General features: G+C 43.3%; 1 protein-coding gene across 3 annotated transcripts in view; it reads left to right on the top strand.

Annotated features, from left to right (window-relative positions):
• The window catches only part of SMYD3 (SET and MYND domain containing 3), a 437216-nt gene that overhangs the window by 298271 nt on the left and 114782 nt on the right, over positions 1 to 24163 (top strand). For all 3 annotated transcript variants that reach the window (XM_068232068.1, XM_068232066.1, XM_068232067.1), the window contains one exon: positions 7387 to 7555. In XM_068232068.1, the coding sequence (XP_068088169.1) occupies positions 7387 to 7555 (169 nt within the window). The remainder of the gene's footprint in view (positions 1 to 7386; positions 7556 to 24163) is intronic.

Below are 24163 nucleotides of genomic sequence, written 5' to 3'. Positions count from 1 at the left end.
CACTTTCTGTGCATGTTTCTGACAGTGTTAAGCATTTCTGAAGGCCAGAACTCAGTAGGTCATTGCTACCTTATATAATTGATGCCTGATTATATCATACTGATACCTGTTTGTGGACAGAATGTTTCCTGTGGGGCAACAGATGGACAGATTTGGCAGAAGTCTGTATTTGCACAATGTCAGTCTTGGGTATGCAGTAATATCAAACAGCGAAGTCAACAGCCTGTTTTCTGTAAAATATGGCATTTTTGTATATCAATAACCATGCTTAGACATCTTAGAATATGATATTTCCTGATAGAAAAAAATAAAACACAATAAAATTCACCTTCTTTTCCAAAAGACCTTAGATCCTGAAAAATATGAATTTTCCATCTTTACCCTACTTGCTTACTGAAGAAATAAAAAAATATAGAGAAAATAAATAAATAAAAATGATCTGCAATATATTTATCATCCCTACGGGAAACAAAATAAGTGACTAGGTATATGAAAAGAAAATCTAGTAATAGTGGTGCTGTAAAAGATATAACCATATATTTTACTCTATAGCCATCAATAAAGCCAGCATTACAGGCACTCTAAAATCACATAAAAACAGTAAGTGCCTTTTCTGCCTGCCCGTTCAACAATGATCAAAAATAGTCATAATCAGCAAATAATATAAAGCTCAAAAACAAACACATAAATATTTTAACCGATCTATGAGGTTTGCTCAAAAGCAAATCATTATGTAAACTGACCCGGGTCAAATAATTATTGTCTTTATATAATATACTGTAATGTGAGAAATAAAATGCACATTATTATTATTTTGTTTGTAAGGCTTGATCACATTCCGTCTCTCAAAGTGGAATACATCAGAAGAGGAGAGCACACATACAAACATAGTTCATACTCTGTACAATTAGAATATTCTGCAACACTAGTACAAAATATATAAATAGTTCATGCATGGTATAATAACATTTAACAATATACAGGGGTTGGACAAAATAATGGAAACACCTTGAAAATCAACAAAATATATTTTAATATAGTGTAGGTCCACCTTTTGTTGCAATTACAGCCTCAACTCTCTGAGGTCTTTATTCATACACATTGTGAACCGTTTCCAAAGGAATTTTAGCCCATTCTTCAGTTAAAACACCCTCCAGTTATTTTAGAGACGATGGCGGCAGAAATCGACTTCTTACTTGAAACTCTAATCACCATATTAAACTCATATTAAACCATAAATGCTCAATAATGTTGAAGTCTGGGGAGTGTGGTAGCCAGATGAGATGCTCAACTTCATTAGAATGTTCCCGCGTGCCATTCTTTAACAATTTTAGCTGTATGGATTGGGGCATTATCATCTTGACAGATGGAATTCCCCTCCGGAAACAGTTCTTGAGCCATAGGATGAACTTGGTCGCCAAAAATTCCTAAATAGTCTCGGCTGTTAATTTTTCCATGAAGGGAAATCATTGGCCCAGCGGATTTCCAAGAAATAACACCCCAGATCATCACAGAACCCCCGCCATGTTTTACGGTTGGGAGAAGGCAGTCTGGCTGAAATGCTTTTTTCGGCTGTCTCCAAACGTACACTTGGCCGGAGGTCGGAAATATGGTAAACAATGATTCATCAGAGAAAATCACATTTTTCCACTGCTCGAGGGACCAATTCTGGTGGTTTCTACACCACTCTAAATGCTTTGAAACATTTGTCTTTGAGAGCAGAGATTTTCTAGTTGCAGTTCTTCCATGGAATCTAGATTTGTGCAGCTCCCGACTAACAGTTTTTGTGGAAACTGGGTTCTGTAAGTGTTCATTCAGCTCTGCAGTGATTTTAGGAGCCGTGGTCTTGCGAGCTTTTCTAACAATTCGATTTAGAGTCTGATGGTCTCTCTCAAACAACTTCGACTTTCGGCCACAACTGTGCTTTTCTGAGGACGTTTTTCCTTCTTTTTCAAAGGCAGTCATTACTTTTGAGACAGTAGCTCTTGAAATGCCAAGCATTTGGGCAGTTTCTGTTACAGTAGCGCCTGCCATACGGGCACCAACAATTTGGCCACTTTGACAGTCTGAGAAATCTGCCATTTTTATAAATTATAACCTACTTTGGTTTAAATATCTGTAAAAACAATTATTTTAATTAAACATATCAAATTAAAAAAAATAAACAAAAAAAATTAACATATGTCAAGTTTGATTGCTTAAAACATGTTCAAAGATTATGATGCCAAAATGTTAGGTGTTTCCATTAATTTTGTCCAATGCTTGTAGGTACTTGTTCATTTTATAGAATATGTACTGCAAAGATGGAAAACACTAGGGGAGGTCCCTGTCCTTGTGAGCTTGCAATCTTGAAGGGGATGAAGTGGAGACCACAGTTAAGGTGACATTGGGGCTAGGGAAGGAGGCAGCAAGTCTAGACATCTGATGCGCTTGTGAATATTTTTCTGAAGAGGACCTATGACAGATTACATGCTTGTGTGATAATTATAGAGCTATAACAAAACATATGAAACCTGCAAAAAAGCACATCAGGAGCTGACAAAAGCATTCATATAGGAGAGGTGTACTAAAAAGAAATAAACTAGTAAATGGGCCGGCAGTGTTTCAGTTGGGACAGCCACTGATAATGATTGTCTGCACCACTGGTTGCTATATATTTATCAGGCTTTATATTGGACCAAATGGATTTTTAACACGAATGCGACTTCCTCCTCTTTCTCCTCCTCCTCCCCTTACTGCTTCATGGTACTACGGCCTTGGAGAACCATGTCCTGCTTCACCAAGATATGCCACCTGTCCCAGTCTTGGGCTTTTCATCTTCAACCTTGCACCCCAAGCCTATGCAAACCATCCAAATTCATCAATCCATCTCTCTGAGCTGGAAAAGGGTCTCAACTCCACAATGCTCTTGTGGCCAAGCCACTGTAATTGTCCATTTTTCACTTTGATGATAATGTAGGTGTGGAGCGGAGGTGTTTTCACACAGCCAATATAGTTCACCATCAGCTCTAATTTGTCGTAATCTAATGTCATTTTTAGATCCATGCATTTATCGCAACACATGATCTTCCTAACAGACAACAAGGATCTTTTCATGTTTCTTTAAGCCCCGTCTACACGAAGCGATCCGGCGGCTCGATTAGCCGCCGGATCGCCTCTGCCGCGCAAACCCGCCGTGTCCCCGCTCGCGTTTGCGTCGAATTCGATCCCCCCACGTCCCCGCGCGGCTCCGCTTATCTTCCGCTCCATTCCCTGCCATTGTCCCCTCGTGGGGAACAAGCAGGCAATCGGCGGTGGCGAGATCCGACCTGTCGGATCTTATCAATCGAGCCGCATCTGCGGCTCGATTGATAAGTCACATCGCTCCGTGTAGACGGAGCATTAGAGGTTTTCTTGTAAAGAAATGCTTTACATGACAGCTGGATAAATAATTTATTGTACCAGATCCCTGTAAGATTATGCAAATTCACACTCAATGCCACCAGCTCCAGCTGACGCTGCGTTTAAGCATATGAGTTGGGATTGTCCACTTACTCAGGTCTTCTGGTCCTAAATACTCTCTTTTGTGTAAGATAAATTTAGCTTGCCAACCATTTTGCCTTTTAAAGTATCTTTGTTAGAGGTGTTACTCGAAAAATTAGAATATCGTGCAAAAGTTCATTTATGTCAATAATACAACTTTAAAGGTGAAACTAATCTATGATTCATGTTTCACCTATGATGTTTTCCTGTGTGGTAACCCACATTTGTTAATATAACATTATACTGCGTATTTTTCCATCTCCTCTGCAATATAACCTACTCCACCGTATTGGGCTCTCGGTGTCCCTTTGTGTTAATCAGTGAAATAGGATCCGTTTGCAGGTGTTTTGGATTAATTAGCTGGTTAGAGTCTGACACTTTGAACCTAGAATTTTTAACATTTTCACAATATTCTAATAGCCTGAGATTTTGATTTTGGGGTTTTCATAAGCTGTAAGCCAAAATCATCAAAATTATAACAAATAAAGGCTTGAAATATCTCGCTTTGCATGTAATGAGTCTGTCATTTATTAGTCTTACCTTTTAAGTTGAATTACTGAAATAAATGGACTTTTGCACGATATTCTCATTTGTGAGTTTCATCTGTAGAGCTGGTTTAGGAGTTTCCATTCAATAAACACAGAAAACTTTTCATGAAGCTTCCGTTTTTTAATGCAAAAAAGCAAACAAAAAACAATTGGTTTAAAATGGAAGAAGGGTGTAGAACCCTCATTCTCAACATGGACCAAGTTAACCTCCTTAGCGGTAACCCCGTGCTGGACACGGGGTAAGCCGCCGGAGGGGAGGGTGCCGCTCAGGCCCTGCTGGGCCGATTTGCATAATTTTTTTTTCAAACACGCAGCTAGCACTTTGCTAGCTGCGTGTTTGGTCCGATCGCCGCCGCCCGCCGCAGATGCGCCGCTACCCGCCGCTAAACAGGGCCCCCCCCACATACCTCGTGCGCAGCCTGGCCAATCGCCGCCAGGCTGCACTATGGGGTGGATCGGGACTCCGTGTGATGTCACGACATCGATGACGTCGGTGACGTCACTCCGGTCGTCGCCATGGCGACGGGGGAAGCCCTCAAGGAAATCCCGGTCAGAACGGGGTTTCCTTATGGGCAAGCGGCGCCGGCGGCGATCGGAGGTGACGGGGGGACGCCGCAGGGAGGGGGAAGCATGTAGCTAGCGCTAGGCTAGCTACATGCTAAAAAAAAAAAAAAAGGTTAAAAAAAAACCCTGGCGGCCGCGCATCCGCAGCAATCATACCGCCAGGGGGGTTAATCAACCTAGCCTCACCCCCCTATATAAGCTAACATGGCAAGTATGTGGTGCACACTCCAAGCTTCACAAGGTTTGGGACCCATGGCTCAAATGCTCTGAATTATTTTCTTCTGATCTTGATAGAACACCTAGCTTAATTGACTCTCACTAAACATTCCATGCTCTGACCTTCCAGGTGGATGTCTCCTCTGTCATAGTTGTATCTATGTATGGATAACTCTGTCACGCTTGTTTTTTTGTATGATTTAAATACCTCTACTGTTCTACTTTGACTCCTGCTCTGATCTCTACGATCTACATTCTGGTATTGTACACTTCATATAATATGCTATATGTACCTCAGCAGTATTGTATTTCAATGTGTCAGCTGTCACAGTTATAAGCCCTACACTGTCTTTGTTTTTTTGTTGTTATACTCTGTTTTGTGTTTGTTTACTTGTAAAATCAATGAAAAAAAATGATAAAAGAAGAAAATAGGAAGTCATCACAGCAAATTGGAACCTTAAAAAAATCTATCATCTGATTAAACTGTCATCAAATCACAACTTTACAAATCTATTAGCTGATCACGTGTTCTTTTTTGAGTTCTCCTAGGCAGGGCCATGCCTACTGGTCAGTAGTGTCTGAATCACACACCTGAAACAAGCATGCAGCTAACCTTGTCAGATTTTTGTCAGAAACATCTGATCTTCATGCTTGTTTAGTGGCTATGGCTAAAAGTAGAGGCAGTGGATCAACCGGACATTCAGGAAATGGGCATTGTTTCAAAGGAAATACAAATGTCAGCCTTAATTATGTCTCTCACCTTGGGTTCCCTTTAAAACAACTTTTATTACTCGAGCTTTTACACATTAGTATCTCTTTTCCTCCTTATCTCTTTATATTTGTATATCTCTGGCTACTAGTAACTTCATTTTGTTTAGTGTTAAATAGTAAAACAAACCTATTTGCCATGAGACATTTGTTTTTCATGTGTTACTATTATTTGTTGGCTGATTGCTTTTGGGTAGGTTTGGTGGCTTGTGTTGTAAGAAAAATAAGAAAATAAAATATGTTGATTGATGTCAGTCTTACGGTTTCAAAAAGTTTATTATATTTGGCATCAACTATAGACAGATAAAAACATTTCCTCCACTGAGTGCCTGAAAAGAAATCGGAAAACAGATTAGAGTTGCTCCTTACATTTTGCCCATTTTGCCGATTTCCTGCTTACATTGAGTATATTCTGTATTCAAATAAATAAAAAAAGCATTTCCAGCTCATTAGGCTGCCTAATGTATTATTCACAGTTTAGCTATTTTTTTAAGAGATGGCATTAACAGTGTGTGCTTTTATTTAAAAGTAATTTATTTGCACTTTAAAATAAATTAACTATTCAAATAAAGAATAATCACATTTAGGGCTATTTCAGATGGACAGCTGAAAGCAGTAAATTCATCACCTGTCAACTGCTCTTGTGCACTTGCCGGGCGCTTGTTAGAACCTGGCACCGGCATTACACAGGCACCCCCACCCCCGATAAAATCATATCTGAGCATGGCCGTGCTCAGACGCTTTTTTTGCCACAGAGTAACAGTATTGTGTGTCATGCACTGACGTGTGGCATTAGAACCGCTGCCATTCAGCCGCATTTAAAATGCACCCAAGTAGTACTTGTGAGCAGAACGGGACACTGAGCCACTTGACAAGGGCAAAGTTCAGCCGTCTGTCTGCAAGAGGCCTTATGTCCATGGTGAAGCAAGGATGAGGTGACTTTAAGAGAACACAGAGACAACGGAGCCAAAATAGAACAATATATCACCAATATATGAAACGTATAAAGATAGGAAAATGGTACTCACAAAGGTACTCACAACCTTTGCAAAAAGGGGCAACCAACCACATCAGCAGGTGGAGAATCACACATCAGTCTCCACTCGGGTGTCCCAAGGATGGTGACCTGGGTGTGGTCACTCTGTAATTCAAAAATGCTGGTGTTAGCTGTGGTTCAGCCACAGAAAGGCCAGCACTCCTCCACAAAGGGGTGGGAGGAGTGTTTGGATGCACAAATGAGGATAGAGGCGCCCAAGTATGTACAAAACTTGTTAAAAACAACTAAAATGGACATGAAAGAAGTGTCTTACCTCTATGATGACACAAAAGTAATGCAAGAAAGTTTTTTTTATTTTGCACTGGCAACATGTTTCGTGGCTCTCTGCCCACTTTCCCAGGCCAATATATGTGAGCTTGAACTCTGAGCACCTTGTATCTGACAATTATAAGCTCTACAATTGGACTGAGGAAGTGGGCAGAGACCCACTTTGCCAGTGCAAAATAAAAACTTTCTTGCATTTTTTTGTTGCGTCATAGAGATAAGCCACCTCTTTTATCTTTACTTTAGTTGTCTTTAACTTAGTTTTATACACCCTTGGGCACCTTTTCCCCCCTTTATGCCTTTATGTCCATTGTATTTTTCTGCAATCATCTCTCAGCTTCTTAGCAAGGCTTACTATGTTGTTTTGGCATTACTAAGTAAGATTATGTATTATATTACGAGTACTGTCTGTACTGGGTACATTTATTTCCTTAATTAAAAAAACAGAAGGAGGAGAAGTCTTGACTTTATGTAGGAAACTGATCAATGACAGTGGACTGCCAGACAAGAATATTTATCTACTCAAGGTTCTTGACTTAGCCATGGATTCATGCATTAACTCTGAGATGTGGGAGGAAGCTTTGAAATTTGGTTTACAAACATTAGAACCTTACAGGTAAGTGATTTTAAAACCTTCATAAATGCTAAACTACATATAAAGCACAAATTTACAGCAGTCTGACACAGTCACCAATTGCAGTGTGAAGACCTAGCCCAAAAAAATCTATCAAAATTATATTCAGTGTGGTTCACTATGATTGTTTAGCTACTCTGCTGCATGTATAGCTAGAATTGCAATTCACAGAACGCATTGAACAATGTCCAGAGATGAAAAATTCATATAGTTTATTCAACATCCTCATTGCTTATTACTCCTATAATATTGCATGCTTGTTTGGACACTGACAGTTTTCATAATTTTGTTTCTGTACATCACCGTAATGGAATTGAAATGAAACAACTGAGATGCAGTTGAAGTGATGCCTTTAGGAATTATTTTAAGGGGTTGAACAAATGTATTGTATAATAATGTTATTATTGATATTGTTTTATACAATAATGTAATGTAATTTTAGGAGTTAAATTGTAATTGGCAGATTGATATATTCGAAAATAACATGTTCGTTTTTAACCACCTTGGTGGTAATGATGAGCTCAGTTCGTCCATTACCGCCGCAGTGTAATTCTCAGCCCCTGGAGGGTCTTTCTGGACCAAATTTTCGGAGGGAGTGTAGCTAGAATTTGGCTAGCTACATCACCCTCCGATCGCCGCCAGCCCAATTTGATCCCCCCGATCGACGCACTTTTTGCTTACCCCCCCTCTCCATAGCCTCCAGGGGTCGCTATGGTGGCGATCGGAACTGTCCATGACGTCAGACATCATGTCCGATCATCACCATAGCAACGCCTGAAGCTATAGCGGTAGTCTCGGCCATCGCGGGATCGCGGCCACGTATATATCGCCGGCGGAGGGCGGGAAACAGTGCCGGGGGACTCCGAGGGAGAGTGTAGCTAGCCTAGTGCTAGCTACATTAAAAAATAGCCTCTTTTTTTTTAAAAAGCCACCCGCGGCCAAATGGCCGCACGAAATAGAACGCCAGGGTGGTTAATACTTTGTTTAAAATCATTGGCAGGCAATGGCTGCCTGACATCTTTAACTTATGGAAATCACCAGACGCTGGGTTTTCTTATTTGTAATGCTTTATTGCTGTGGCTTGCTTTTAGGTCTTCTTTGTTTGTGAGTCTTTCTATCACACCTTTGGTCTTCAGCAAATGAAATGCTTGCTTTATTGGGTTGAGTTCAGGTGACTGACTGGGCCATTGGCAAATATTCCCTTTTCTTTTATAAACTCCTCGGTCGCTTTCATTGTATATTTTGGGTCATTGTCTCTCTGCATTCTGAAACACTACCTCATCAACTTGACTGAATATGGCTTAATTTGAGCAAACTCAAATATGTCTCTGTATACCTCAGAATTAATCTGGCTGCTTCTGTCCTCTATAACATCATCAATAAATATTAGTGACCCAGTAACACTGGCAGTCATGCATGCCCATGCCATTACATGTGCATCTGTAACTCTAAGTGTAAAGAAAATACAACGACCAAAATTAGACCAGAATTGAACCAGAAGGGAATCAGAAGGAACTGACATAAAACTCTGCTTCTCTGGTTAGTTGCAAAAATGTTTAATCTGGTGTTTACTATCTGCCTGCTCTCCCCAGCCATCCTCAAATCTCTCCACACACTACATCCCCCTGCTGTCAGCAATATGCTGTACATTTCACCATCCCTCCTATCCACTCCACAGCTCGCCTCTCATGAGATTTTCTTATACTTACAACCTCACCTTCCATGTCACACTATGGCCCTCATTCACAAAGCGATGATAACTCAGTTATCACGCCTAAAAGACTTTAGGCGTGATAAGCCGTGCAAAGCTGAGTTATCACCGATTTGTGCTGCTCTTCGCGCGAAGCTTCCGCGCGCAAAGTTTTGCGCGCGTAGCGCACCGCGCTGCGCGCGCAAAGTCCCATAGGGCTCAATGGACGCTGCGCGCGAAGCACGGTACACTGCGCACGCAGCGCGGTGCGCTACGCGCGCAAAACTTTGCGCGCGGGAGATCGCGCGAGTTTCTTCTTATCACGCCTAAACTGAGTTTAGGCGTGATAAAGGGCTTTTCACAGGCGTGCAAACACTTTGCACCGCTTTGTGAATCAAGCCCTATGTCTAAATATAAGTCTACACCGCAACTTCTGCTCCGCTATATTTGCCTACTCCTCCTCCTTGTTTCTGGGGACATTTCACCTAACCCTGGACCCCCACTCCCCCCTGCTAATCACACTGTTTGCAATAAATCAAATTTCCCTCCCTCTTACTGTAACCTTATGCAGGGCCGGGCCGAGGCATAGGCTGGAGAGGCTCCAGCCTCGGCGCAGTGTAGGAGGGGGCGCAGAATTCATTCAGCTGTCATTCCTAATTGTGTTTGAAGCAGAAAGAAATAAGAAAAGGGGATACATGGCAGTGTCTGGAAGCCATATAACTAGATATTAAGGTGTTGGGGAGGTTGTGGGCCCTGTGGCGCCTCTTAGTCTGATAGCAATCAGTGTGTGATGGCTGGGGTGGCAGGGATGGAGGGGCGCACTTTGGTGTCTCAACCTTGGGTGCTGGAGGACCTTGTCCCGGCTCTGACCTTATGTAACGATTGTGGAATTCTCTCCGTGATCAGCGCACAAGACGTGCGCTGACACTGCGGAAATCCTCCACAAGCGTATAATTTGCGGGAACCCAGCAAAAAGTGCGATGCACCTGTAGAGGGAAATTCCTGTCGACAGAGGGAGCTGTGGAGTGCAGAGGAACAGCTCCTCTGCCCTGCCACACACGCCAGACAGGAATTGCACGAAGGGAAGAAACGCAGGGCAAGATAGCCCTGAAAGAGAGTGAGCAAAGGGACAGATTGTATGTGTGTGCACCAAACTAGTCGCCAACCCGCGACGGTGCATACACAACAGCAGATATGAAGTAGGAACGCAATCGCGGGAGAGGCGATTGCCAGAGGTGACGCAAGGCTACAGCAAGGCAGAGCACGAGAGTAGCAAAGGCACAGCAAATCATACAATGAGGAGATAAGGAAAATAACAAACGCTAACTAAACGCGAACACCGCACTCATTCGCAACAGTGCACGCGTTTTATGCGCGGACCCCGCGTGATAAGCACAACAGGGACAAGCACGCCTAACTAACCACCGACAGACAAACATAAAACAGAGGACGTGAGCGCTTGCTTAACGGTTACCTCACCGAGCCTACAGCAAGTGTTCATAGCAGACAAGACAGACACACGAAAACAGGAATACGTAAGAGATACGATCCACTGCTCTTTCCGTCAGAGCGAGTGCGATCCAAGTAAGGCAACAACAGAACAGAGGAGCCTACCAGTAACAACCGCTGCTCTGGTTAGCACCCCACAGACAGACAGAACAGGCAATACAAATAATGAAATCCTAACTGCACTAGGGAAGCCTGCCTAGTGCAGTCCCAGGAATTACTCTAGGCTAATCTTCAAACAAAGAGCAAGGCTGACACTCCAGGCGAGTGTTCCACAGGACTAACTCTTATGACCAGCAACTTACTGTGGGAAACATAGCTCTTTATAGAGCAAGCCCACAAAGGATGTGGCTAGGCAATCTGCATGACAAACGTATGCAAATTCCTCAGCAGCAAGCTGCACAACTGACAAAAGGTCTCTCTTCCAGAGACCTGCAGAATGCAGACCTGAACAGTGGTCAAAAGGCTGCCTGCCTGCGCAGGCAGCCGCGCGGATCCTCACACCTTATTAATATTCCACTCCTTCCCCCTACACCCCCTCCGATCTCAGCTGCCCTCTGGAATGCCCACTCAGTCTGCAACAAACTGCCCTTTATCCATGATCTTTTCATTTCCAATGCTTTCACATTCTTTGGGATCACTAAAACCTGGCTGACCCCTTCTGACACAGTCTCACCTGCCACCCTCTCCTATGGAGGTTTCCGCTTTAGCCACACTCCTAGTGGTGGGAATAAACATGGTGGTGGTGTGGGCATTCTCCTCTCAGATAAATGCTCCTTCAAGCCTCTCACTCCTATTCCCTCTCTCTCCCTGCCATCCTTTGAAGTCCATGCAGTCCGACTATACTCTCCCTTGAACCTCCAAATTGCAGTTATTTACCGCCCTCCAGGCCCTGCTTCTGTTTTCTTGGATCATTTCTCTGCCTGGCTTCTCCAGTTCCTATCCTCTGACATCCCTACCATCATCATGGGTGATTTTAACATTCCTATTGACACCAATAACACTGTCTCCAAAAAACTTCTATCACTCACCTCCTCCTATGGCTTTTCTCAGTGGTCCTCAACCTCAACCCACACTGATGGCCATATGCTTGACCTCGTATTCACTTGTCTCTGTTCTGTCACTGACTTTACTAATGATCCACTACCACTCTCTGACCATAACCTACTTAGCTTCTCTCTCTCCTCCTCTTTTCCTACCACCCTGGCACAAGCACGCTCACATGCTCGAAGAAACTATCGCAATCTAGACATTCAAACTGTCTCTGATGCCCTGGCACCTCTCCTCACACAATCCTTCACTGACCCATACTCGGCTGCTATACACTACAACAGCTCCATTACAAAAGTCATGGATGACTTCACCCCCCTCGTCAATGCCCGCCCTCACCGTGTCTGTCGCCAACCCTGGATGACCAAAACCACTAAACAGTTAAAAAGATGCTCTAGAGCAGCTGAACCGCGCTGGAAGAAAAGTAATACAAGTGAGGACTTCATCTTATATAAAATTGCCTTGAACAACTTCAGAAACGCACTCTCTGTGGCAAAAAAGTCCTATTTTTCTTCCCTAATATCTGCCCATTTACACAATCCAAAACGCTTGTTCAGCACCTTCAACTCCGTTCTCCATCCCCCTCCTCCTCCTCCTTCATCTTGCTTATCAGCTGAAGAATTTGCAACATACTTCACTGATAAAATTGACAAAATCAGAAGTGAATTCTCCATGCAGCCCTCAAATCCCACCTCCACACCTCTCATTGACTGTTCTCTAACTGCCTTCTCTCCACTCTCTGAACACGCTCTTTCCTCTATAATTGCCAAAGCTAATCTAACCACCTGTTCTTTGGATCCTATTCCCTCCCATTTCATTCCGCAGCTATCCTTATCTCTCTTGCCTGCACTAACAATTCAATTTAACCTGTCCCTCTCTACTGGCATCTTACCGTCCCCACTCAAAAAAGCTGTTGTGACACCACTACTTAAAAAACCTTCTCTAGATCCTACCACACTTGCCAACTACCGCCCAGTGTCTCTTCTCCCATTTGCATCCAAACTACTTGAACGCCATATACATGCAGAATTAAGCCATTATTTATCTGCTAACTCCCTACTTGATCAGTTCCAGTCTGGCTTTCGCTCTAACCACTCCACGGAAACAGCCCTTACCAAAGTGGCCAATGACCTTCTTACAGCCAAATCCAAAGGTCAATTTTCCATACTCATCCTTCTTGACCTGTCATCAGCATTTGATACTGTCGACCACACCTTACTCCTACAAATACTTTCAAATGTCGGAATAAAGGGCCTTGCTCTCACATGGTTATATTCCTACCTCTCTGGAAGGTCCTTCACAGTCTCCTACTCAGATCAGATCTCTTCTCCTCATGCTTTGTCTGTCGGGGTTCCCCAAGGCTCTGTCCTTGGTCCCCTCCTCTTTTCCATCTACATGCATGGTCTTGGTGATTTAATCAACTCATTCGGGTTTCAATACCACCTCTATGCAGACGATACACAACTGTACCTCTCTGCCCCAGACCTTAACTCCCTCCTTAAACGTGTTCCTGACTGCTTGTCTGCTATATCCTCCTTCATGTCCTCTCACTTCCTAAAACTTAATATGAGTAAAACAGAACTAATAATTTTTCCACCGTCTCTGTCCACCTCCCTGCCTGAAGTTACAATAAATGTTAATAACACTCCCATAACTTCAGTTCCCAAAGCTCGGTGCTTGGGGGTGATATTCGACTCATCTCTCTCTTTTATTCCACATGTTCACTCCATAACCAGCTCCTGCCATCTCCAACTCAAAAACATATCTCGCATCCGTCCCTTTCTCACCCAAGACACAACTAAAATGTTAATACATGCTCTCATAATTTCTCGTCTGGACTACTGCAACGTACTACTTTGTGGACTACCGTCTAACAAACTGGCCCCGCTCCAGTCGGTACTGAACTCAGCTGCTCGTCTCATTCATCTTTCTTCTCGATCTTCCTCTGCTGACCCTCTTTGTCAAGCTCTTCACTGGCTGCAAATTAACCAGAGGATTCAGTTCAAACTCCTAACCCTAACCTACAAAGCTCTCCACAATTACTCTCCCCGGTACATATCCTCACTAATCTCCAGATACAAACCCAATCGCAATCTCAGATCGGCACATGATCTTTTGTTGTCCTCCTCTAGAATCAACTCCTCACATTCACGTTTACAAGACTTCGCACGCGCTTCACCCCTCCTCTGGAATGCCCTCCCACAACACATCCGTCACTTGCCAACCTTTGTTACCTTTAAACGCTCTCTAAAAACACACTTGTTCCAACAAGCATATGCTCTACCTTAGGCCACTTCCCTTTGTACTAAGACCAAATTGCACTCCTACTAGGTATCCTAAAACACAAAGCCTCTATATATTTGCTGCATACTACCCCTCCTCCTGTTCCCCCCCCCCCCCCCCATTCCCTTTAGATTGTAAGCTCGCAAGGGCAGGGCTCTCTCCCCTTTTTGTGTCTTGGTAACCATTATACATTTTATTCATCATGTTAATTTTATCACTGTCATTACCAATTCGATAATTTGTATTTTGTATCATTCTTTGTATTTTGTCACTAACTATGTATCTTGTATATTGGTGTACACCATTGTCTGTATTATTATGTACCCCATGTTTGTTTCTTACTTTGTACAGCGCCATGGAATATGTTGGCGCTTTTAAATCAATAATAATAATTACACTGCCTCCGCCATCTTTACTGTGGATCATAGAGTGGCTGAATAGTGTATGGGTTTAAGACACCACATTTGATGAAAGTCACCAGAGTTCATATCCTGGCTGGATACATTACCTAGCTAGTATGACTTCCTAATGCTCAGTGGTGGTCCACTGAGCACACGTGCAATGGCTGCAGCTCTCAAATGCTTTAAGTCTGATAAGAGAAAAGAGCTATAAAGCTATATATAACCTGTTTGACAGTTTCTTCACTTCACACTTTCATCATTCTGACAGAGGTTGGTCTTGGTTTTATCTGTCCAAAGAATGCAGTTCCAGAACTGTGGTGGCTTTTTAGATTAATGTGTGTGTGTGTGTGTGTGTGTGTGTGTGTGTGTGTGTGTGTGTGTGTGTGTGTGTGTGTGTGTCTAATCTAGCCTTTCTATTTTTTAGGCTTTATGAGTGGTTTGAACCTTGTGGTGAGCCCTCCTAATTTGCTTTTATGAAGATCCCTGGTCTCCAGCCAGGATCTAGGCTGCCTTGTGGATATTAAACCTTCTCTTCGGCTTTAACCCTCCTGGCGGTTTGCTAAAAAATCGCCAGGGGGCAGCAAATCTTTTTTTTTTTAAATTTTTTTTTTTTCATGTAGCAAGACAAAGTCTCGCTACATGATAGCCGCTGCTCAGCGGCATCCCCCCAGCCCCTCCGATCGCCGACGGCGATCGGCGATCAGGAGATCCCGTTCAAAGAACGGGATCTCCTGGAGGGCTTCCCCCGTCGTGACGTCAAAGGGGATTCCTATCCACCCCATAGAGCTGCCTGGCACTGATTGGCCAGGCAGCGCACGGGGTCTGGGGGGGGGGCGGCTGCGGCGCGACGGATAGCGGCGGATCGGCGGGTAGCGGCGGCGATCGGGCACTGCACGCAGCTAGCAAAGTGCTAGCTGCGTGCAGCAAAAAAAAAATTATGCAAATCGGCCCAGCGGGGCCTGAGCGGTGCCTTCCGGCGGCATAGCCCGAGCTCAGCTCGGGCTTACCGCCAGGAAGGTTAATGGAAGAAATATATATTTCACACTAATCTGCAAATTTTTTTTTTAATTCAACAAATTTTTACTCATGTCTTTGGGAATTTCCTTTATTGGGACTGCCAATATAGCAAAATGATTAATTCCTCTCTGATAGGAGTTGATTCAGAAATTACTCAATTCCTACCACACACAGCACATCATTCTCTATAAATTCCAGCAGGGAATCTATTGAAAATTGATCAAACTGCAATGTTGCACTTTTCGATGCAGTGCAACGCTATTGCCTATTGATCAACTACATCTTCTGCCCGTACCCCATTGATCCAGATTTTCCATCTTGTCCGATTAATACTTTTGACCATAAGTGGATCGAAATTGGATCAGTCAGATATTTAGGGGGATTGATTCCCAGCAAATGATGCTAGAGGGACTCGACCATGAGAATTGATGAGTGTATGGGTACCTTTAGTGACTAAGATAATAAAGACAAAAGAGCAAAACCGCCATCAGGCAAGTATCAGAAAAACAAAAATAAAGAAAGAAAGCAGTCCTACTTCAGGTTTACTTTGATGTCAGTAGTGTTGAATAAAATACATTGTTTCTATGAAACTGAATGCAATACTAAAAAAACTTATTTTTTCGTCCAACCCTCCAGGACAGTGACATTGAGATTTGGGCTCCGCCCCCCAGAAACAGGAAACACCCAGCGTGAGCTCTATAAATCTGTTCCCAGGTATCCACACCTCAGTTGTGTGTTTCCTTCCCTGGGAACATGAGCTCTGTAAAGGGAGCTAGCTGGTCAGCAGCCTGGGAGTGCTGAGGCTGGTAATAGTTCCCTGAGGGAGCCTGCTTCACTACCCTGGAGGGTTGGAATATTGTTGCAGCAGAAAGCTCCTTACCTGCTTAAAACAGGTTTTTCCCCTCTAGCAGCCACCTGAGCGGCTGTGCGTGCTAGAGGGAGGACAACGCGAAGCAGCCCTGACGGAGGTCCTGGACGCAGCGGTGGGGGAATATCGGCTCTGCACGGAGGAAGGATGGCTTTGCCCCCAGTCTAACGGTACTTCCGCCGACGAGTGACTTCACTTCCGCATTTTGCGCGGCTGCAAAACAGCGTTGTGTGCGTTCCTTGTGGCACTTAGCGTTTGGCCTTTGCCGAGGATGGACGCACGAAAACTTCAGGATCAGGTAAGCCGGCGGAGATCTTGTGGGGAGCCGCGTTTGATCACGGTCTGACTGGTCGCCGCACTGGTCTGAGGTTTGATTATGCTGCTCAGATGTATTTAGTCAGCATATGAATGACAGTGGCTAGATCAAGGATATTTGCTGAAGCTGTCTTTTTGTGGTGGCACATTGTTGTTTAAAACCAGTTAAACATGGATAACTGCACTGATCTTAAGTTTAATTAATAGATCAGAAAAAGCATGTTAGACTACTTTGTTATTTGATTACTTAAATGGAGCAATATGTTTGTTACCAGTTTAAGTATTGTAAAAGTCCTGATAGTTCAGAAAAGCATTTGTTCACATGTGACTGATTGGTTTTTGTGCAGCTCAATGTGTTTTGCATAAGTAATTGTTGCATAGCTACCTGAATGAATGTTAACTACATGGTGCATTTATTATGGGGAGTGAGCTGGTTACTGGGTTAGCTGCATATAATGTTGGATGTTTTCCATCTAAGTTTGCAGGAGGGATTTATTGGTGCAGTATCACCGAATATATATATTTAAAAAAAAAATTTTTTTTTTTTTGGTTTCTCTCTCTCCTGCAATATATATTTAGCAGCTGGATGCATCTACATTCTGTCTAGATGAGCTACACTTCAGTTGGTATGCATCCTAAATTATCTGTCTGATTGCTGTACTTAAGCTTATTTTACAGATAATATGATATTCCTTTTTTATGGTAAACAGCTCAGTATATATACAGAGTATATATGAATAAACATCACATCTGTTCAGGAGAGGAAGGCGAGAGATAAAGGGGTCCAAAAAAGAAGGACTTGGCCAATTAATAAGGAAGGGCCTAGGAGGACTCCGCTGCATAAGCCAGCGGAGCCCCAAAGCAAGCACCAGTGACGCCAGGCTGAAAGTAGGGGGCAGGTTATCTCGCTTTCATCCAGAGTGGAGAAAGATAACCTCAAATCAATTCATTTTAGACCTAATAAAAGACGGGTACAAGATAAGATTCATAAAAAAGCCCCCGGTGAGGTTTGTAAAGACTTTAATGCCGAAAGACAGAGAAGCCAGGATGGCATTACAGGAATTACTAAGAGACATGATGGACAGAAATGTCATAAAAGAGGTACCACCTCAGGAAAGAAACCGAGGGTTCTATTCTCGAATTTTTCTGATCAAAAAGCCAACCGGAAAATACAGAATGATTCTGAACTTAAAACCACTAAACCACTTTATTGTATACGAAAAGTTCAGAATGGAAACTGTGTATACGATGAGGAACTTACTGAATGCAGACGTGTTTATGGTGAACATAGATCTGACAGACGCTTATTGGCACATCCCAATCAGAAGGGAGTCTCAAAAATACCTAAGATTCAGTGTACAAGGAGACGGTGGAGTGCTGCATTATCAATTCTCGTGCCTTCCTTTCGGAATATCTTCAGCACCAAGAGTGTTTACGAAAGTAATGGCAGAGGTGGTAGGAAATCTTAATCTCCAGAACATTATAATAATCCCTTATCTGGACGACCTATTAGTTCTAGCAGACAATGCGGTACTGCTTCAAAGAGATCTGAAGAGGGTGTTAGGTCAGTTAGAAACCCTGGGTTGGTTAGTAAATTACCAAAAGTCACATCTGGATCCATCCCAGGTGATCAAATTTTTGGGATTCATAATAAATTCACCCCTTCAAAGACTGTTCTTGCCAGAGGACAAGGTGACAAAAGTGCAGTCGACAATAGTCAGCCTTCTAGAGGCAGACGCCATCTCAGTACGGCAGTGCATGAGTATAGTGGGTCTTCTAACCTCAACAGCACCAGCGGTAGATTGGGCAATGGCTCACGTAAGAGTTCTCCAGAACTGGCTACTGGAAAACTGGAACAGAAATCAGGGGGATTTAGAAAGCGTGTTATCAATACCAACCTGGGTAAAGGAATCACTGTCTTGGTGGATGGATATAAAAAATCTTCAGTTAGGAAGACTATGGCGGTCTCCTCCAACAAAGATTATAACAGACGCAAGTTTGATGGGTTGGGGAGCCCATGTGGACGGACTATACCTGCAAGGGTCATGGACAGACCCAGTAAGGGGAGAGTCATCCAACTTCAGAGAAATGAAGGCAGTTCATATGGCCCTATTACAAGCATCAGAGTGTCTAAAGGGGCATCATCTTCAGGTTCGTTCAGACAACATAACAGTAGTAGCCTATCTGAACAAACAAGGAGGGACAAGGTCCAGAAAACTCCTAGAAGTGTCACTGAAGATCTTAGATTGGGCAGAGCTGAATCTGCTATCGTTAACAGCAGTCCATCTGAAAGGGACATTAAAACGAATGGCCGACCTTCTAAGCAGACAAAGACTGTCAAATTCTGAGCTGAGGCTCAACCCGGAAGTATTCAGAATGATAACGGCCAGATGGGGGTGGCCCGAAATAGACCTTTTTGCCAATCAGACGAACTCTCAATGCAGAAGGTTTTTCTCTCTAGATCCGAAGGGAGCATGTGCAATAGATGCGTTGGCCCAAGATTGGATCTTCAGCAAAGCATATGCCTTTCCACCAATCCCCTTGATTCCTCTTGTATTACAGAAGTTGAAACTGTCCAGAATGACTCTGATATTAATAGCACCAGATTGGCCAAAACGATCATGGTACCCGTTGTTACTAAAAATGCTGAAAAAAGATCCTTTACTCCTCCCTCAGGAGGAATTACTTTTAGATCAAGAGGAACACAGATGGGTACATGTTCCAAATCTGCATCTAAAAGCATGGTTTCTGAAAGGGATGTTCTGAAGTCCAAGGGCTTGTCAGACAGAGTGATCAAGACGGTTCTGAATAGCAGAAAGAAAGTAACCAGATCGATCTATTCTAAGTATTGGAAGACTTTTTTAGACTGGAAAAAGAGAAATAAAGTTAAAGACAATAAATTACCGACAATTCTGGAGTTCCTGCAAGATGGAATTGAGAGGGGTTTGGCCTTAACCTTCCTGGCGGTAAGCCCGAACTGAGTTCGGGCTATGCCGCCGGAAGGCACCGCTCAGGCCCCGCTGGGCCGATTTGCATAATTTTTTTTTTGCTGCACGCAGCTAGCACTTTGCTAGCTGCGTGCAGTGCCCGATCGCCGCCGCTACCCGCCGATCCGCCGCTATCCGTCGTGCCGCAGCCGCCCCCCCCCCCCCCCAGACCCCGTGCGCTGCCTGGCCAATCAGTGCCAGGCAGCTCTATGGGGTGGATCGGAATCCCCTTTGACGTCATGACGTCGGTGACGTCATCCCGCCCCGTCGCCATGGCGACGGGGGAAGCCCTCCGGGAGATCCCGTTCTTTGAACGGGATCTCCGGATCTCCGATCGCCGGCGGCGATCGGAGGGGCTGGGGGGATGCCGCTGAGCAGCGGCTATCATGTAGCGAAACTTTGTCTCGCTACATGAAAAAAAAAAAAAAAAAATTTAAAAAAAAAGATTTGCTGCCCCCTGGCGATTTTTTTGCAAACCGCCAGGAGGGTTAAGTACAATTAAGGTACAAGTAGCAGCAATTTCTGTTTTCGTTGATAAGAAATTAGCCTTAGATCCCCTGGTGATCAGATTTATGAAATCAGTAGAAAGATCAAGGCCAATAGTTAAGAAATCATGTCCTAGGTGGGACCTATCTTTAGTTCTCAATGTACTTATGGAAGAGCCATTCGAACCTCTAGAAGAAATTTCGTTAAGGAATCTTACAATTAAAACCATATTCTTAGTAGCTATTACCTCTGCAAGAAGAGTAAGCGAATTAGAGGCACTAAGCAGTGATGAACAATTCTGTTCTATATTTGAAGACCGAGTGATATTGAAGACGGTAACTGATTTTTTACCAAAAGTATCATCAGTGTCTAATAGGGGGCAAGAGATAATATTGCCTACCTTCTGCAATAAAGCAGTTCATCCAAAAGAGAAGCAGTGGCACAAGCTGGATGTAAGGAGGTGCTTACTAATATACTTAAAAAGAGTGAAGCAACTCAGGAAAACAGACAGGTTATTTGTTAATTTCACTGGAAATAAAGTGGGAGAAAAAATGACCAAAGCTTCGGTAGCAAGATGGCTCAAGGTTTGTATTGAGGAAGCTTACAAATTGAGGCAGTTGGAGTCACCTAAAGAGATCACAGCACACTCTACTAGAGCTATGGCAACCTCCTGGGCCTATAGAGCTGGGGCATCGGCATCGGAGATCTGCCGGGCAGCAACATGGAGGAGTGTCAACACGTTCGTCAGACATTACCGTCTAGATCTGATGACAGCAGGAGAACAGTCCTTCGGGAGGAAAGTTCTACAGGCTGTGGTCCCGCCCTAAGGTGGGTGATTCCTTGTTTATCATCTCAATGTCACTGTCCTGGAGGGTTGGACGAAAAAAACAGGATTACGACCTGGTAATTCTATTTTTGACAACCCTCCAGGACAGTCCTTAGTTCCCACCCGTTAAGCATCATATATTTTGATGTGGGTAAGAAAGTATTAGGGTATCCAGTATGACTAGGTTCAGGTCTTGGGCACAACTGAGGTGTGGATACCTGGGAACAGATTTATAGAGCTCACGCTGGGTGTTTCCTGTTTCTGGGGGGCGGAGCCCAAATCTCAATGTCACTGTCCTGGAGGGTTGTCAAAAATAGAATTACCAGGTCGTAATCCTGGTTTTCCTCTCCATTTTCTACATAACTAAATAGCATTGTTTACTTTCAATAGTTTTTATTAAGTTTAAGGGGTAATAGGACAAAATAACAAGTATCATCATCACATGAACAAAGGCGGAACATCTTCAATACAGTACAGTTACAAGACCATGAAAATGTGCATAAGAAATAGATTTAACACACGTCACAAGCATGCAGTCTCAGCTATGGTAAACTACAACAAACGTAACTCTCCGAAGATGGGAAGGTAAAACAACATTTACGTAAATGAACAAATAGATATTGAATGCTAGGTAAGCGAAATGGATGGGGGGGGGGGGGGGGGGGGGGGGGTTACAGGGGAATTACCCTTCATGCAGCAACCAAGCCCCTCCATGCCATCTGTAATAATCCGGGTTAACAGAGGAAAATAAAAATCTGTTGTTAAGGGGTTATGTCGACTGAAAATAAGAATTGCAGAGTTTACAAAAAACAAACACAACATGGAATAATTCGATGAAATCTGTATCGAGATAAACTACTTGGGAAAATTCTAGCAGCCAGAGTCAATCTGTTTTTATCAGATATTATACATAAGGATCAAGTAGGCTTTGTGCCGGGACGACAAGCCTCAGATGCTGCTCTAAGGGCCATTCAAGTTATTGAATTGCTTCACAACAGAAAAATCCCAGGCCTGTGTCTATCCTTGGACATTTACAAGGCATCCTGGGATTACTTGTTCCGTGCCTTAGAAAAATGGGGACTGGGAAGTTCCTTTATACCATGGATAAAGGTATTATACTCTAACCCGAAGGCAAGTGTTCAATATGCAGGCTATTCCTCCAATTTTTAATATTACCAGAGGAACTCGTCAAGGGTGCCCTCTATCGCCTATTTTATTTATCCTAGCTATGGAACCATTAGCCTTAGCCATAAGACAGAATCAGACCATCCGCGGGGTAGAGGTGGCCGGGGTCCACCATAAATTGAATCTGTTCGCCGTGGATCTCTTATTGTTCCTCGCGGAGCCTGCCACCTCTATCCCAGAACTGCTGTTTTAAGTATTATCCAGATTTTCTCTGATCTCTGGCCTTAAAATAAATCAGCAAAAATCAAAACTCCTTAATATTACCTTAGGGCCTGATTCCTGTCAGCTACCCTTTTTCCTGGTCTAGAACCTCGATAGACTACCTAGGCATAAATTTAATGGAAACTACAGGACGTTGTTTCAAAATAATTATTACCCTCTAGCTAAACAAATTACGCACTATTTGACGCAGTGGGCTTTTTATAACCTCTCCTGGTTGGGTCAGATAAATTCCATTAAAATAACACTCTTACCTAAAATTCTATATTATTTTAGAATGTTACCGGTATGGGTCCCCCCCCCCCCCCTCATTTTTTACGAATGTTGCAATATAAATTGTCTAAATTTATATGGAATAGCTCCCTCCCAGGATTCCTAAGTTGACCATGTATATTCACAAGACTAAAGGTGGTGTTCCCAATTTGTCTAACTATTTCCAAGCAGCACAATTGGCCCATTTAATAGATCTCTATAAAGGCCCTAAAATGCCAGCCTGGATACATTATTTATCTGTCTGGGACGCTATCTGTTGCTCAAAAGGCCTAAATAGAATCATAATTGAATTGCACAAAGAATTGTAACGTGTAGATGGGGCTTAATGTCTCCTTCTTTACCCCTGATGTAATTTATTGACAATCCTTTGTTCACCCCTGGCTATAATAACCCGCATAGCTTTAAATGGTGAAGGGAACATCGGTTGGAACAAGTTAAGTTTTTTGTGGCTGGCTCTGGTGTCCTGACCTGGGAAGATTTATGGAGCAGGTATCAGATTCCCCCTGCCGAAAGTTTCCGCTATATGCAGCTTCGACATTGGTTGTGCTCCCTCCTCCCATCACAAACCCAATAGCCCATTATTTTAACCAGATTTTAAAAATTGTGCTAACAACCCCTTTGCAATGCGAGTAATTTCAGATCTATATACCATACTGACTGACCCACCTCTGTCCTTTCGTCATGGATATATGCTCAAATGGTAGTCTGACTTAAGAGGGGAGAAAACTATGGAGGAATGGAAGGAGACCTGGGCAGTTGTCCCGAAACTATTCCTTAATATTGCAGTGGTTTAATCAGCGTATAAAGTACTGATGAGATGTTATTGAGTGCTGGCTAGACTGGCCCATTTACCAGGAACACATACGGGTTTATGTTTTCGAGGTTGTGGTGTTAAAGGAGACATGTTACATGTCTTCTGGACGTGTCCCATGCTCTCAAGATTTTGGTCCAAAATATATAGGCTGCTTCACTCACTATTCCAGAAAACAATCCCGAGGGACCCCTGGGTAGCCTTGTTACATGGCAAAGTAGACTCTTTAGCTAGACCACAAAGGGCATTAGCCCATTTCATCTTTTCTGCAGCAACTCAAACGATAGCACAAGCTTGGAAAACTCAGTTCGTGTCACTTGAGGAGGTTAAACGAAGGGTGACTGCTTTCATGGTTCAAGAACAATTGGTGGGCAAACTGGACAATAAAATGGACAAGTTTTATAAGATATGGGACCCTTGGAAGACATATCTGGGTTTATCATGAACTAGTGAACTAAGATGTCTATAGTGTAAACATGGTGTAGTCTGACTTTCCATCTCTTCTCTCTCCTCTTTCTCCTACTTTTCTCCATCTCTTCTGTACTATTTTCATCCTGAACTCTCTCTTCTTGTAAGGTTGGACTGGTTCCCAGATTGCAGATTCTGGGGACTTCTTCCCACCTACACCTCAGGATATTGCTATGCAAACCTGTCTATAGTAGACACACTCAAG

The sequence above is a fragment of the Hyperolius riggenbachi genome, chromosome 4, assembly GCF_040937935.1.
Source record: "Hyperolius riggenbachi isolate aHypRig1 chromosome 4, aHypRig1.pri, whole genome shotgun sequence".
Lineage (NCBI taxonomy): Eukaryota > Metazoa > Chordata > Amphibia > Anura > Hyperoliidae > Hyperolius > Hyperolius riggenbachi.
This window is presented reverse-complemented; position numbering and strand designations above follow the sequence as displayed.